Below are 14,134 nucleotides of genomic sequence, written 5' to 3' on the forward strand. Positions count from 1 at the left end.
ACTCAGAAATCCGCCTGTCTCTGCCTCCCAAGTGCTGGGATTAAAGGTGTGCACCACCACCGCCTGGCCCTGTTCTGAGGTTTTATCATGTCTTATTGTAACAGTTTACCCCTCACCTCAGCTCTTTCTTTATCTTTCTCATCTGTTCATCCTCCTATTGATAGACATTCATGTGGTTACAGCTGAGGACATTTTTATCATGTCTTGTGTTCACACAGCTACATTCTCACATTTTTCTTGTGCATGCCCTTTAGAATTGGTAAGCAATCATGCATAACTTTGCTTCTAAGAACACTGCCAGGGGCTGTCAAAGCATTGTTTTAATATATTCTTTAGGAGAGGTGTACCAGAGGTCTGGTTGTTTATACACTTGTTAACTGTTGAATTTGTGTGCCCTTCTTTGGGCTTTCATACTTAATGAAAGGTGCATAGGGATTTTAATTTTAATTTTTCTGAAGGTTGATGACGTTGGATGCCTTGAAGTGGGTTTTGGCCGTTTGAGTATCTCATGGAAAACTCTCTTTAAAGTGACTTGTGGGAGTCTGTATCACACGTAACCTACAACACTTGCCTTCTTTCACTCTGCATCTTTTTACACCGCTGGTGTTTTCATTTGATACCCAGGAGCTATTATCAGAGTTCAGCTTTCTAAACTTTCCCATTGTGACTCCCATTATTTGTGTTTCCTGTGTTTAAGAAAATCATGCCATTCTGAGGCCATGATGATATTATCTTGTTTGTTCCAAAATCTGTGTTGTTTTTCCTTTCACATTTAGACCTGTGATTCATCTGGAGTTTTCCCTGTTTGTATCAATGTGAGGTATGATCTGATACCATTTGCTGGAGAGAGTATTCTTGGTTGTGATGTTACCTTTGCTACAGCTCAGAGGATCATGTGTTTGAGAGTTGATTTAACTTTTCTGTCTGTGGCTGCCCCAGTGTCACATCATCACATTCTATGATTGGGACTTTAGCTCTTAAGTCTGGGAATGTAGCTTAGTGGTAGAACATGTGCCTAGCATGTGAGGCCCTGGGATTCATCACCAGTAACACATAGACACACATACATATAAATACACACAGACTCAGACGACATACAGACACATATGCATATATATGCACACACAGACTCAGAGGACATACAGACACAGACACACACACACACACACACACACAGACAACATACAGACAAACACAGAGACACACATACATGTATACACACAGAGACATATACACAGACAGATGCACACACAAATACACAGGTATATACATATATAAACAGACACATAGACACAGACATCTACACAGACAAACAGACACAGACACACACAGGTAAACACATACACAGACACATACTAAGAAGGCAAGGAAGAAAGAAGGGGAGGAGAGGACTTGGGAAGATGAAGCAGAAAAGGAGTTCCAGGTCCTTCTTAGCTGCATAAGGGAGCTCAAGGCTAGCCTAGGCTACGTGATACCCTGTCTCAAAAAAAAAAAAAAAAAAAAGTCAGTAATATGGGCCTGGAGTTGGTTCAGTCTTTATGAACACTTGTTGCTCTTGCAGAGAACCCAAGTTTGGTGACCAGCACCCACACTGTGGTTCACAACTGTCTGTAACTCTGATTCCTAGGCATCTGATGCTGCTTTCTTGTCTCTGTAGATACTGCATGCACATGTTGTATAGACCTGCAGATAAAACAGACAGACAGACACACACACATACACGTTCACAACATACTCATAAATCTAAATAAACCACTTCTCAGTAAATAAATAAAACAAACATAGGCTTTGATAGCCAGTGACACCTAAGTTTTGGATTTTCACCATGCAAGGTTCAGGCCCTCCCTCACACACTCTGTTAACTTTGATAAGAGCGTATGGGTTTCACACAGTGTGGCAAAGTCAGCATCTCTACTGTGTAGCATTGGCTTCCTCAATCCTTTTATTTCCTTCTCTTTTTCTTTCAGTTAAGCCTGGCTTTTCTCACGTGATCTGTTTTATTTAATTATGTGTCCAGGCTACTTAAGAAAATCAAATCAGGCTTTGATTGACTCTCCTGCTTATGACCTTTACCCTGTAGTTCTTATTTCCAAATTATTTCCTTTTCCTATAGCAATTGTGGCATTCTCTTTCAGCTCTCAAATAACTGTCTCTTTGCCAAGTACAAACTCCTTCTTAGCAGACTTATGTGTGGTGGAGAATTCTGAAATGTAGTGAAATTATAGACTCCTTTATGTTGATGTTGAAGACAGATTTCAGAGCCATTACCACATGGCACTTAAAGCTGTGGTTATGAAAAAGCTTGCTTGTGCTCGCTTCCAGCAGCACATATACTAAAATTGGAATGAAAGAGCTTGCTTAAGTAGGGAGTGTCTGAGTAGCAGGAGAAGAGAGCTACGAATAATGCTGGGGATTAACAGTTTAATGGTGAGCTGAGAAGCTAGGAAACGTGACCTGTGAGAGTCCACAGAAACAGGAAGAGGCACATCTGTTGGGAACCAAGGAGAATGTTTTCAGTAGGGAATGGCTAGTAGAAAGTGTGGTGTGGAGGCCAGGCTGATTGAAAATAGGCAGTGGCTAGGGCCTACAGCAGCTCTGCTGGTCAGCAGCTCAGAAGAGGAGAGAGCGGAGTAATGAGCATGGCTGACTTCCCTTGAACATTGACTGGAAAGTGTTGTCCTTGATTCAAAGTTGGCTGCACAGCCAGCTCCTCATCTCCTTTATCTATTGTTTGCAGGCTGTCTGTCAGGAGTGTCCCCTCCTCCATGTCCCTCAAGACAGACACCTTGGAATCATCTCCCACTTTTTACTTGTTCGGCCCCTCCCCCTCATTTAAAGGCTACCAAGGGCCTTGATTTTAGCACAGTACTGTCTCTTTCTGCTTGGCTCCCTTGGTCTCAGCTTTCCTCAGCTCTTTTCTTCCTTGGTATTCAAATGTCCCTCTCCCCAGTCTTTAATACTTGCCCTGCCACAGCCTCTCCCTGACCCCTTCACTCAGCATGTAGCCCTATTTATCTTTCTGAAACAAGGTTCCTATTTGGTCTCTCCTCTTTAAAAGTCTTGCTAGACTTCTCACCGCCCAGTGTAGATAGTACTCTAGTAAATAAATATGTGGGTACTGTCACACTCCAAGCCTTGTAATAGGAACTGCAGATACCGTGGCAGACAAGGTAGACATAGGCTCTGCTGCCTCCAAACATGATGGAAAACAATGCCTTTTACAGCCTGTACCCTAGCTCATCTGTTTAGGCCATCTTCAGTTTCTGCTCTTATACTCCAGCCACTTATGGCAACTTCCTTCACCTCCCAGTAAAACCCCTGTTATGAGATCAAGGTTTCTGCACATGTTGTTTTCCATCCAGAGTGCCTTTCTCCTGTATACCTATCATGTTTTCATGGTAGACATTTACAGCCAGGTGACATTTCTTTTCTTCTAATTAGCCAGTGTTTGTTAGTTTCTTAGTAAAACCTCTCCACAGGCTGGAATTATAAAGGTATTTGGAGCTGACAGTGGTCTGCACGACTGCTCTGCTTCTTCCTGCTGTAAGAGAACTCTTTGAAGTTCATGAACTCTTTAGAGAGTGATCTCTGTGTGGAGTTGAAATTTCATTCCGGGAGTTCTGCGCCATGCCTCACCATGAATGAGAATGTGTGGGAAAAGGGAAAAGCAGAAGCAGGCCCTGGGGCGCTATGGAGAGATCAGCAGTGCCTAGCTCACTCTGTGCAGACTATTTGGAGTCTTGAGTTTATGGTTGTATCTTCTTTCAATTTAGACTGACGATGAAGATGAGTCTTTCGTTCTGGAGGACCCTACACTGTTAAATGTTGACACCATTGACTCTCATTCTTATGATACCTCATCTGTGGCGAGCTCAGACAGCGGCGACAGGGCCAACCTAAAGAGGTAAATATTCTTGTAAATCATACTCATGCATGACTAAAGTATGTGGTTATTTAAAATAACTGTCTTTACGGTACAGTCTAATTTGACTTTTTTAAAGCCAGTGTCTTCATGGTTGCAGTATAGTTTCATTATTTAAGGTAAATGTCTTCATACTACAGAGTAATTAATTAGCTGTTGGAGGGGGCATAGCCTAGTTGGGGCACACTCTTAAGAGTTTGGCTGCCTGGCTGCCTGCGTTCCCTGCACGCCCCCACACTCACTCTCCAAGGTCAGCTCCAGAATTCTTCATTTCCTTGGAGCAGGTTCAGAGGAGGCTCTCAAAGATGATTAAAGGCTGGGGGAAAAGGCTTCGAACTCTAAATAACTTGAGTTTGGGCTGTTTTCACGTTCCAGATTCCTGTGAGAACGTGAAGTGTTCTTATGTGAGAGGCGTGGAGGAAGCGCCCTGTGAAATACTTTATTGAATCCACGTGTGGCTGGACTGCAGTCCACGTGCTCGGTGCTGTTCCTCGTAGATTTCTCTGGTGTCAGGGCTGTCTTCCTGAGGCTGCCATCTTGGACAGGGATCCTTGTAGGTGTGCCTACATAGCTTTAGTGCCTTGCGAACAGACTGATGTCTTTGATTACCCGAATTCCCTGTTTAAAAGCCACAGTGTTCACTTGTTGCCAGTCAGGAGTGTCCAACCTTTTGGTATTGTCACAGGTTCTCACTTGAGAATCATGCTATTTAGTTGAAAAAAAAATCACACTCACATAATCTCATAACGGCTTAAACAAGCTCCTGATTTTGTGTGGAAGTATATTGGTGGTGCTCCTGGGCACGAGTTGGGCATGACTGGTACCTGATAGCCAGGAGTCTTTGGTGGTGTCAGTCCTGGCACTGTTACCACTTAGAGTCTATCTGTGAGCATGCTCACCCCTGCCTGCCCAGTCTATGCCTGTTTGTGGTCATGCTTCCTTACACTGTGCCCTAACATACTCATCCATGGGGATTAGACAGCTCTTTCCTGGTAGCTGTGCCTCGGTATCTTCCAATAAGCAGGATACATTTGCATGACATTCATATTTCTTTTTTTTTTTTTTTTTTTTTTTTTTAAGTACTGTGTTGCTATCATCAGATGCACCAGAAGAGGGCATCAGATCTCATTATGGATGGTTGTGAGCCACCATGTGGTTGCTGGGATTTGAACTCAGGACCTTCGGAAGATCAGTCAGTGCTCTTACCCCCTGAGCCATTTCGCCAGCCCGACATTCATATTTCTGATCTATGCTTTCATATTTATGAGCTATCTATCAGCTAGCTCCTCCTGCTATACTATGGGACCCTACTAGGAGGACCTGTGACTTCCTCGTCCTTGGATCAGCGGAGCACATTTTCAGTCAGAATGGGCGTACCCCATTAATATGTGGTAAAAGTTTAAGGATCCCTTTAGGATGGCGATGAGGTGTGGAAATGAAAGAAGCCATAAGCAGGATCAACAGAGCAAGTGACAAGTGTGGGTGAGGGGTTGGGAAGGTGTTCCAAGTTGTCAGAGGTAGGAGGAGGAAGGAGAGCAGAGGCCCTGAGGCAAGTGGGAGATACGGACGCATCAGCAGGAGGGCTGCCTGGAGAACAGGAGAGCCCGATTCTGTGTCAGGCAGGCCATGGAAGAAGAATGTTAGTTCATTCTTTTTCTTGCTTGAGCCTCTGAGCCTCAAGGTGGGCTAGGGCACACCTGAGTGCTGCTCTGTTAGGCTTTTATCCATCTTTTAATATCAGTTAACAATAAGAAGTATATAATGATTAATAATTAATAACAGCAGCACAGTGTTACTCTCTGCGTTTTAAATGTGTTTTCTTCTTCCAGAGCCATGGAACCCTGCCCTTTCAGCCTTTCGGTCTGTTAGGTGTTTCCTCTTTCTCTCTTCCTTAGGAAGAAGAAGTTACCCGACTCTTTCTCTCTGCATGGATCGGTTATGCGACATTCACTTCTAAAGGGGATATCTGCACAGATCGTGTCCGCAGCCGTGAGTGTCTGTTCTCTTCACAGTGTGACCTGTGGAGTCGTGATATAGTAGGATGAACACAACTGGGCACAGCTCTTCTCTTGGCCTCAAAGTGTAGGAAAAATACAGTGTTTGGCTTATATGGGTTTTCTGATTACTTTTGACTTGTAAGCCATGGCCATTCCATCCCAACAGAGGAATTAGTGTAGCCATGAGGATAAAGGTTTGCAAGCATTTCAAGTGTGCCCAAGTGAAACCTGATGGCAAGCCAGGAGCACACCATCTACCCTTTCCTTGAGCTTCTTCCCAGGTCTGTCGCTGCCCTCTGAGTCTGGCTGAGGTGAAGTGCTTGCTTTTCAGCCTCTATATGGACGGATGGTGCATCAGGATCTTTTATAACTAGTGTGCTGTTTGTGAAATGAGGTGTGGGGTTGCTCACTGTGCCATTGTACGATGGCTGCAATTGTATGGTGGCTGCAGTGGCATGTTCGTGGCCTCCTTTGAAAATGCTTCAGGATGCGGGGATAGTGTGTGAGGTGGCTAGTAACACCGAGTCACTGGGCACTCAGGATGCCCTCCTCTGACCTCACAGCCCGCACCTTGCTTTAGTCTGTCAAGTCCGTTTTCTGAGTTCATCAGTCTGCATGATGCGGAAGGCAGTATAATGAAATGAGGACAGCAGGGACTTCGATGTTGTTTGTTCTTTTTGTGGAGTTTAGTTAACGGTTCATATATTTAAGTTGAACCAGGGTGAGGCAGTAGGAGTCTTAACATGCGCTTGTGTTTCAGTTTGCAGTTCTGTCAGAGAAAGCATTTTTGCAGGTAGGGAACATTGTTCGCCCTGGGCAGGTAGGGTGTCCTGACCCCGCTGATGCACATAGCATCAGACATGATGTTAAGTAGAGATAGCCAAGTCCTGGAGACTGGACAGCGCCCTTCCTCTGTTAGGTGGAGAGGAACTCATACTTGCCAGAATGGGAACCACCTGTTAAGGATCATGTTTCCATGACATTTTCTGAATTTAATCCTTATGTAGGTGATGAAATTCATTCCTTTCAAAATCAAGACGAACCAGGGCAGTCATTTGACCCACCTGTGCAGTTTAGAAAATATTTTGAATAGTGGAGACTGAGCTAGAACTCAGACACTGAGTGCTGATTAGATAAACCTGTTGTTTAGAAGGGGTTTCCCTCCTTCCCTCCGCTCTGAGGGGAAGGAGGAGGAGGAGGAAGAGGAGGAGGAGGAGGAGGCGCTGGCGGCGATTCTAATAAATGCCAGAGTGTCAGCACTCTGTTCTCTCCGAGTTGCTCTGGCTAGCTTCTTTGACATGTTCAGCTAGCACTGCTCTTCCTGCACCAGGCTTGCTTTTCTGACCTTGGATTAGCAGCTCCATTTAAGTTGCATGCTTTTCTGTGATGGTTGGCTTATTAACACATAAAGCTAGTTCTCTGTGTGGTATTTTCCCTGGCTGGTTGCTCAGTTGTGCCTCTAGCCCTGTGCAGTGATTTTATCAGGCCTGCTTGGACCCTGAGCATCCTGACTTTGAAGACCATGGATAAAAACACATTGGAAACATGATATTTTTGAGTCTTACTGTTTAGTTTTGGGACCCTTCTCAAAGTAATGAGACACTTGACTATATTTAAAATACATTGGAATTAGATTTTTAAGGAATCTACCATTTTAAGGATGAGTCTTAAGGTACTATAGATGCCTCAGCACAGTGTTTTATTATTGTTTAAAAACATGCCCATTGTGCCAGGCTCTCATGGAGGTGACTGCTAAAATGCAGGTTCTCGGGTCACCCACACCTTCTGACTCGAGCCATGAGTGGAAGAGCATAGGGATCTACATTGTCAGTAGCATCCAGGCTGGGTCAGAATGGCTTTCAAGAAGCACTGTCACTAATTGCATAGTGAATTCTGTTATGAATTCTGTTCCCTCCTCCTCTTCCTCTCCTCGATCTCCCCTCTTTCACCCCCACTAGCTGTGCCTTAGCTCACTGCTTAGCCACCCACCTGTGCCTTAGCTCAGTGCCCAGCCACCCACCTGTGCCTTAGCTCAGTGCCCAGCCACCCACCTGTGCCTTAGCTCACTGCTCAGCCACCCACCTGTGCCTTAGCTTAGTGCTCAGCCACCCACCTGTGCTTTAGCTCACTGCTCAGCCATGCCACTTGATTTCCCTGTTTGTGTGTTTTCCATTCACTTCAATTTTGAAAGTGTTTTCATTTTTTAGTTAGCATACAAGATTGAAGGTTTCCTTACGGCACTTTGATAACATTTACTTTTGGCCGACCCATCCATCCCCTACATCCTTCTCCTTCATTTCCCTGCTCCACCCCAGGAGAATTCCAATTTAGTGTTGAAATGATTCCCATATCTGTCCTTTATACTTTCTGAGATCAGATGGCTTCTTCATTCATTTGAATGTGGTTCATGCTTTTCATCTGAGCTCTCTCACCCCTGCTTTGCTCCATGCAGAACAGAGTGCAAATTGCACATGAGATATTTCTATCAGGCCTTGGGTCAGCTCTGGACGCAGGGTGGAGAGGCTGTCCCACTGCTGTGTCACCCAAGCTGTGATGATTGCCTCAGGCTATGCAAGCCTCTGATAGACACCTACGTAGCATTCTTTGCATCTGATACAGTCCACAGGACATGTGTTAGCGTTGATAGAGCAGGGCTTGTGAGTTTTCTGAATGTAAGGAGATTACTGTCAGACAGTTGGTGGCTTTTGTGTGGTGGTCACTGGGGAGGAGCTGGAGTAGTACTTCATGTTTGGCCTCACTATGTCTGACAGTGGACTCGTTGTTTCCATGGATGGTGGTCTTCATTTAATGCTGGAGTTAATCTGCTGGAGGGTAGCCTCCTTCTAAGACATGGGGTGCCTGCAGCAAGATCCCCTTTTCTGAAATCTTTGACTCTGCTGTTTTGGTCCTGTAGGCTCTAGTCTGTTTGCATTATGGGAAACAGGCCTCTTTCTTCTCTTTAAATTTGTATTTCTAATCAGCACCCAGAGTTTGTGTTACCATTTGTTAAATAAAACCATCTGCTTTCACGCTTGTTGATTGCTGTCCACAGCTTTGGAATGGAGCTTACTGGAGAGGCAGGCCGAGGGTGCCCTTCCTTCCTAAGTTGTTCAGTCAGAGTGTGCACAAGGAAAGGCTGCATGCTTAATTTCAATGCTGTTGTTATCTTTTTCACAATCTTCTTTTTTAAAATCTCATTTAGGACAAAGTAGATGCTGGCTTGCCTACAGCAATTGTAAGTATACCTTTTAACCCTTTAAGGTAAAATTTTTAATTTCCCTGGGTTCTCAGGTTTATTCTTAAAATATTCAGTGCTATTATGATAAATTCCTAAGCCATTTTGTTAGTAGTCAAGTTTAAAGCTTGTTCATGTTGGATTTTGGCTTTTCTGCTTTTTATTGTTTAGCTCTTAGCTTTTGCTTGAGAGCAGGTGATGGACTAATAGGTCTTTCCAGCATTCGCTCCCCTGTGAGCTGTGTCCCCTGTACTGTAAGGACTGGAATAGCATGAGTGCACTCGCTCTGCTAATATGTACTCCATAGCTATGGACTCCAGGGACACGCCTGCACATAGTGCCTGGAGTGTCTGCGGCAAGCTACAGGAGGCTTGAAAGTGCATTAAGGATCTGTCTTCTGGTTTCCTTCAGCTGCCTCCATGGCTTTCCCATTAGTCACCGCCGAAGAAGTGGGCTCAAGTGGAACATTCTGGTGTCCCTTGCCTGCTGGTGATAAACTGGAGAAAAGTATTCTCATCCCCCCACATTGCAGGAGGCCCTGTGTGGGCAGTATAAGCACCTCTTTAGTGGGCTGCCGGGGACGGTTGGCTTTTTTAAATTTTAAAGTTGCTTTAAATCTTCAACTTTTCTAATGCTGCAGCCTCTTAATACAGTTCCTCACATTGCCGTGACCCCCAGTCATAAAATTATTTTTATTACTACTTCATAACTGTAATTTTGCTACTGTTATGAATCATAATGTAAATATCTGTGTTTTCTGATGGTCTTAGGGACCCCTGTGAAAGGGTTATTTGACCACGCCAAAGGAGTTGTGACCCATAGGTTGAGAACTGAAGATTTAAAGGAAGCCAAATGATGTAGTTTATATATAATATTGAATATATGGCATTTTGATAATACTTCTCTTAAACTTAGAGGAATTCTTAGAAGTGAAAGTACCCTAGGTTGATTTCTTGTTTTGCTTTCTGGATGAAATGCCTTATTTTGGCAGTCAGTTGGTGACTGGAGGAAAGCAGGGGCCACACTGATCACTTTTCCTTTCGTTTCCAGGCAGTGTCCAGTCTGATAGCAGTGGGAACGTCTCACGGATTGGCTTTAATATTTGGTAATTTTATAACTACTTTCTTATTTTAAATATTAAGATCCCGTTTAGGTTTTATGTCCTTTAATTGCATTTTATACAGTAAATTTGATTTTCATGGACGCAACAGGGAAAACACGAAGAAGCCGCAGTTGGTATTTTTAAGTTAAAAATGACTGCTCGTGGCTTCCTTTGATTACACACTGCACGTCTCTCCTTCCTTATGAATATGTAGGGTGTCACTGCCAGCACAGCTGCTGGTGTTCTCTACACCTAGACAGAGGAATGGTGTTGGAAAGAGCCTTGGCTTGTCAGTGTGTCTCCCTCGGGCTGGTGGGGATAATAATTTTTTATTCTAAGTCATATTCCAGTCATGGGTGCTCAAAATAGTCTTCAGGGAAGTGGGTTCCCCAGGTTTCTGAGTCATTTCCATTGTAAATCTTTTTAAACTGAAAAAAAAAATGTTATCCTGTAATTAGCTTCTTTCTAAGTTAAGAGAGCCCAGATAGCTTATTTACATAGTAGATACTAGTGGCATTCTTTCATTTTTCTCTGAAACTAATTAGTTTCATTAGTCCCTCGCCTTTGAATTCAGTATGCAAGCAGACTGCTTTGAACTATTTAAACATTTAAAATCCATCAGATAATGTTCTTTGCTCTTTGTGTGTGTGAGTGTTCTCCTCTGGGTCTCAAGATCTGCATTTTTTTTAAAAAATGGGAACTAGCAAGAACTCAGTAAGGGTTATATGAGGGTGCATAACAGAACCATAGTTTGATTTCTGTGGAGTCTTAGATTTTTACCATACATGCGAATAACTAGTTATTTTCCATTGTTACTGAACAATTTGACTTTCCATTTATAAATTTTCCATTATTCCAAAAGCTTTATTTAAAATATAATTGTAATACCTATTCTTTTCAAATGTGGTTGATTTAAATAATAGTTTTATTTCTTGAAGAGCAGAAGGATAGAAACACAAGTGTAATTTCCCTGAGAGAGCTTTAGAATTGAATCTTTAAATGGTAGTTTTTTGATATGTATCTATAGTAGAAAATGTACAAAAACATAGTTGTGCACAAGTTGGAAAATATAAAATGTCAAATTCTATTATCCAGGGATAAACTATAGCACTTCTGGTAGCCATCCAGCCTTTTCTCCACATATGCATATAGGTGTGTGTGTACTCTCTAGTGAGACTGTGATAATTAGAGCCCGCTTTCATTACAGTGGTACCTCCCCTGCATTTATATTTGCATCTTCTTTGTTCATTTGAGATGTCTCACTGTGTAGCTTAGGCTTGCCTAGAACTTGCTATATGGCCTGGATGGTCCTCAGACTCATGGTGGTCATCTTGCCTTAGCCTCCCAATGTTGAGAGTGCAGGCCTAGAACATTGTTTTAATGGGCACACAACATTCTTTCAAATGGATTCATAGCTCAAGAAAGTCACTTAAGCAGTTTCTAAACAGTAGTGTCTCGTGCAGCTGTGTTTCTGCATTTTTTTTTTTTTTAGATTTATTTATTGCAGGGAAGTGGTGGCGCACACCTTTAATCCTAGCACTTGGGAGGCAGAGGCAGGCGGATCTCTGAGTTTGAGGTCATCCTGGTCTACAGAGTGAGTTCCAGGACAGCCAGGGCTACACAGAGAAACCCTGTCTCAACCCCCCTCCCCCCCCCAAAAAAGATTTATTTATTATTTACACTGTAGCTGTCTTCAAAGACACCAGAAGAGGGCATCAGATCTCATTACGGATGGTTGTGAGGCACCTCAGGACCTTGGGAATAGCAGTCTTAAGACAGTTAAGAGCAGTGCTCTTAACTGCTGAGCCATCTCTCCAGCCTCGTTTCTGTATTTTTTGCATAAGATCACCTTTAAAACAAATTCCTACAAGTGGTCCGGGACACGAGCATTGCAGACTTCATGCTGTTGCCTCATTGCCTTCCAGAAAACTGTAAGAGCCTGATCTCTGGCAGGTGGGAGGCCTTGTTTCCTTAGGCTTTGTTGCTGGGTGGTGTTGGCATATTTAATCCTAGCACATAGAGACAGAGGCTGGCAGATCTCTGATTTGGAGACCAGCACGGTCAGCAGAGCAAGTTCCAGGACAGCTGGGGCCACACAGAGAAACCCTGCCTTTGTTTATCACAGTAGAAACCTAACAGAAAGACTGACTCTGACATCATTCAGTTCTCTGACTCAGGTCCGAGTCATTCAAACAGCAACCCCACATGTCTGAAAGGCCTGTACAGTTACAGCATGTGGCACTTGATGTGTCTTGTGCGGTTCTCTGCCTCACAGAGGACTAAATAAAGGTGTCCCCTCCGTGTCCCTTGCTCACCCGTTTCTGCTTGTTCTTGGTGTGCACTGATGATGTGTCTCTTCAGAATTGTTTTGTTTCTGTTTAACTGAATCATGCCTTTGCTTACTGTGCTCTAATCTGAATGTTGCATGTTTTCTCTTTCCCCAGAGCCAATACCTACCTGATTGTTACCACAAATGTTAGGAACACCTCTTAACCAAATTCAGTGTCTGTCACTCCTACAGATAAACAAAGCTCATCACTTATGCTCTTCAGAACTTGCCTGCATTTTCTCTGAACTTTTGAACTGATTTCTTACCTTTTTCTCCCTCTCTTTTGATCTTTTCTCCATGGATTCAAAAGGAAAAGGTATAGTAAATTTGGTATGCATGAACAGTTCCTTTTCTTTTGAGCTTTTTAATGTTGAAAGTGAGTATTGTCAATTATACTTAAGCCTTCTTATAAAAGAAAAATAAAATGCTACCTAAAAATTGGTTAAAATAGGCATTGTGGAAAATTCAAAATATATGCATATTTTTAATGCTTTATTTTAGCTAAAAATATGTGATTCTTTTAGGTAGTTGTCAGAATGTTCTATTTCCTCTAATCTTTTTGTACAGCCCTGAGCTTTTTCTTGAAGTTTGTGTCGTCCAGTGGAGGTCTGCAGCAACACTATTTTTGTCATAAACTTTATCAAGAATGAGCCACATAGAATTTAAGCACCTCTCAGTTAATGCATGGATTCTAGATTCTACCCCAACTTTGCTTCAGTCTTTTACTGTAATATTATCTTGATAATACCCAGTTTCTTGATACTTTTGTGAAGTACCTGGCCTTTTCCAGGTTTTTCTGAAACACCTGCTGTGCACTCAAGGCAGCCACGGCTCTTCTGTTTGCACTCTGGTCTATCAGTTAACGGACTGCTTGTGTTTTTAAAGTACACGAACAGAACAGTGGCATGCATGCCTGGGAATGAACACTAGGTCCTCTGTAGAAGTAGCATTCCTGAAGGTAGCCAGTTAGCCATGGGTTCCGGTGTGCTTGGTGAGAGAGCTCCACAGAGGGAATAAGGATTTGGCTGTATGAGCTCTTTCAGTTCCAGTGTATCTGTTACTTTGTATCAGATGTGACAAATGGCTTATAATGAGGTCTCCCTTTTTACTTTCTCTTGGGCCTAGAGCTCATTACAGTGTGACTGAATAAAGGATAAGAAAGTAGCACTTGAGAGTGGTGACTACCAGCAGGGTAGACTTACCTGCTTACCAGTACATTTGACTCCTTGTCACTCGCTCCTTTTCTCATTGTCTGTGAGACTAATTTAAAAGTTAGTTTGACGACACAGAGGACTGGGTTCATTTTGGTATATGGAAAGAAAAATTCCTGAAGTATGTTCAGCTTTAGATTTTAAGCTATTACTGTGGCTTTTCGTTGCTATTTTTCTTTTTTTTTTCTTTTAGATATTTTCTTTATTTACATGTAAATTTCCCCATTCCCAGTTTCCCCTTCAAAAAACAAAGAAACAAACAAAAACAATAAAAGCAAACCCCTGTTGCCTCCCCCCTCCCCATGCCTGCCACCCCACCCTCTCCCACTTATTGGCCC

At 43.0% G+C, this 14,134-nt stretch overlaps 1 protein-coding gene across 8 annotated transcripts in view; it reads left to right on the forward strand.

The window, feature by feature from the left end:
* Vps8 (VPS8 subunit of CORVET complex) overlaps positions 1-14,134 on the forward strand; it is a 220,950-nt gene that overhangs the window by 23,732 nt on the left and 183,084 nt on the right. For 7 of the 8 annotated variants that reach the window (XM_031363491.1, XM_031363498.1, XM_031363493.1 and 4 more), the window contains 5 exons: positions 3,774-3,904; positions 5,818-5,911; positions 9,122-9,154; positions 10,205-10,259; positions 12,896-12,901. In XM_031363491.1, coding sequence (XP_031219351.1) covers positions 3,774-3,904; positions 5,818-5,911; positions 9,122-9,154; positions 10,205-10,259; positions 12,896-12,901 — 319 coding nt within the window. The remainder of the gene's footprint in view (positions 1-3,773; positions 3,905-5,817; positions 5,912-9,121; positions 9,155-10,204; positions 10,260-12,895; positions 12,902-14,134) is intronic. The other variant, XM_031363497.1, reaches the window with a different exon arrangement.

Source organism: Mastomys coucha, unplaced genomic scaffold (genome assembly GCF_008632895.1).
Source record: "Mastomys coucha isolate ucsf_1 unplaced genomic scaffold, UCSF_Mcou_1 pScaffold12, whole genome shotgun sequence".
NCBI lineage: Eukaryota > Metazoa > Chordata > Mammalia > Rodentia > Muridae > Mastomys > Mastomys coucha.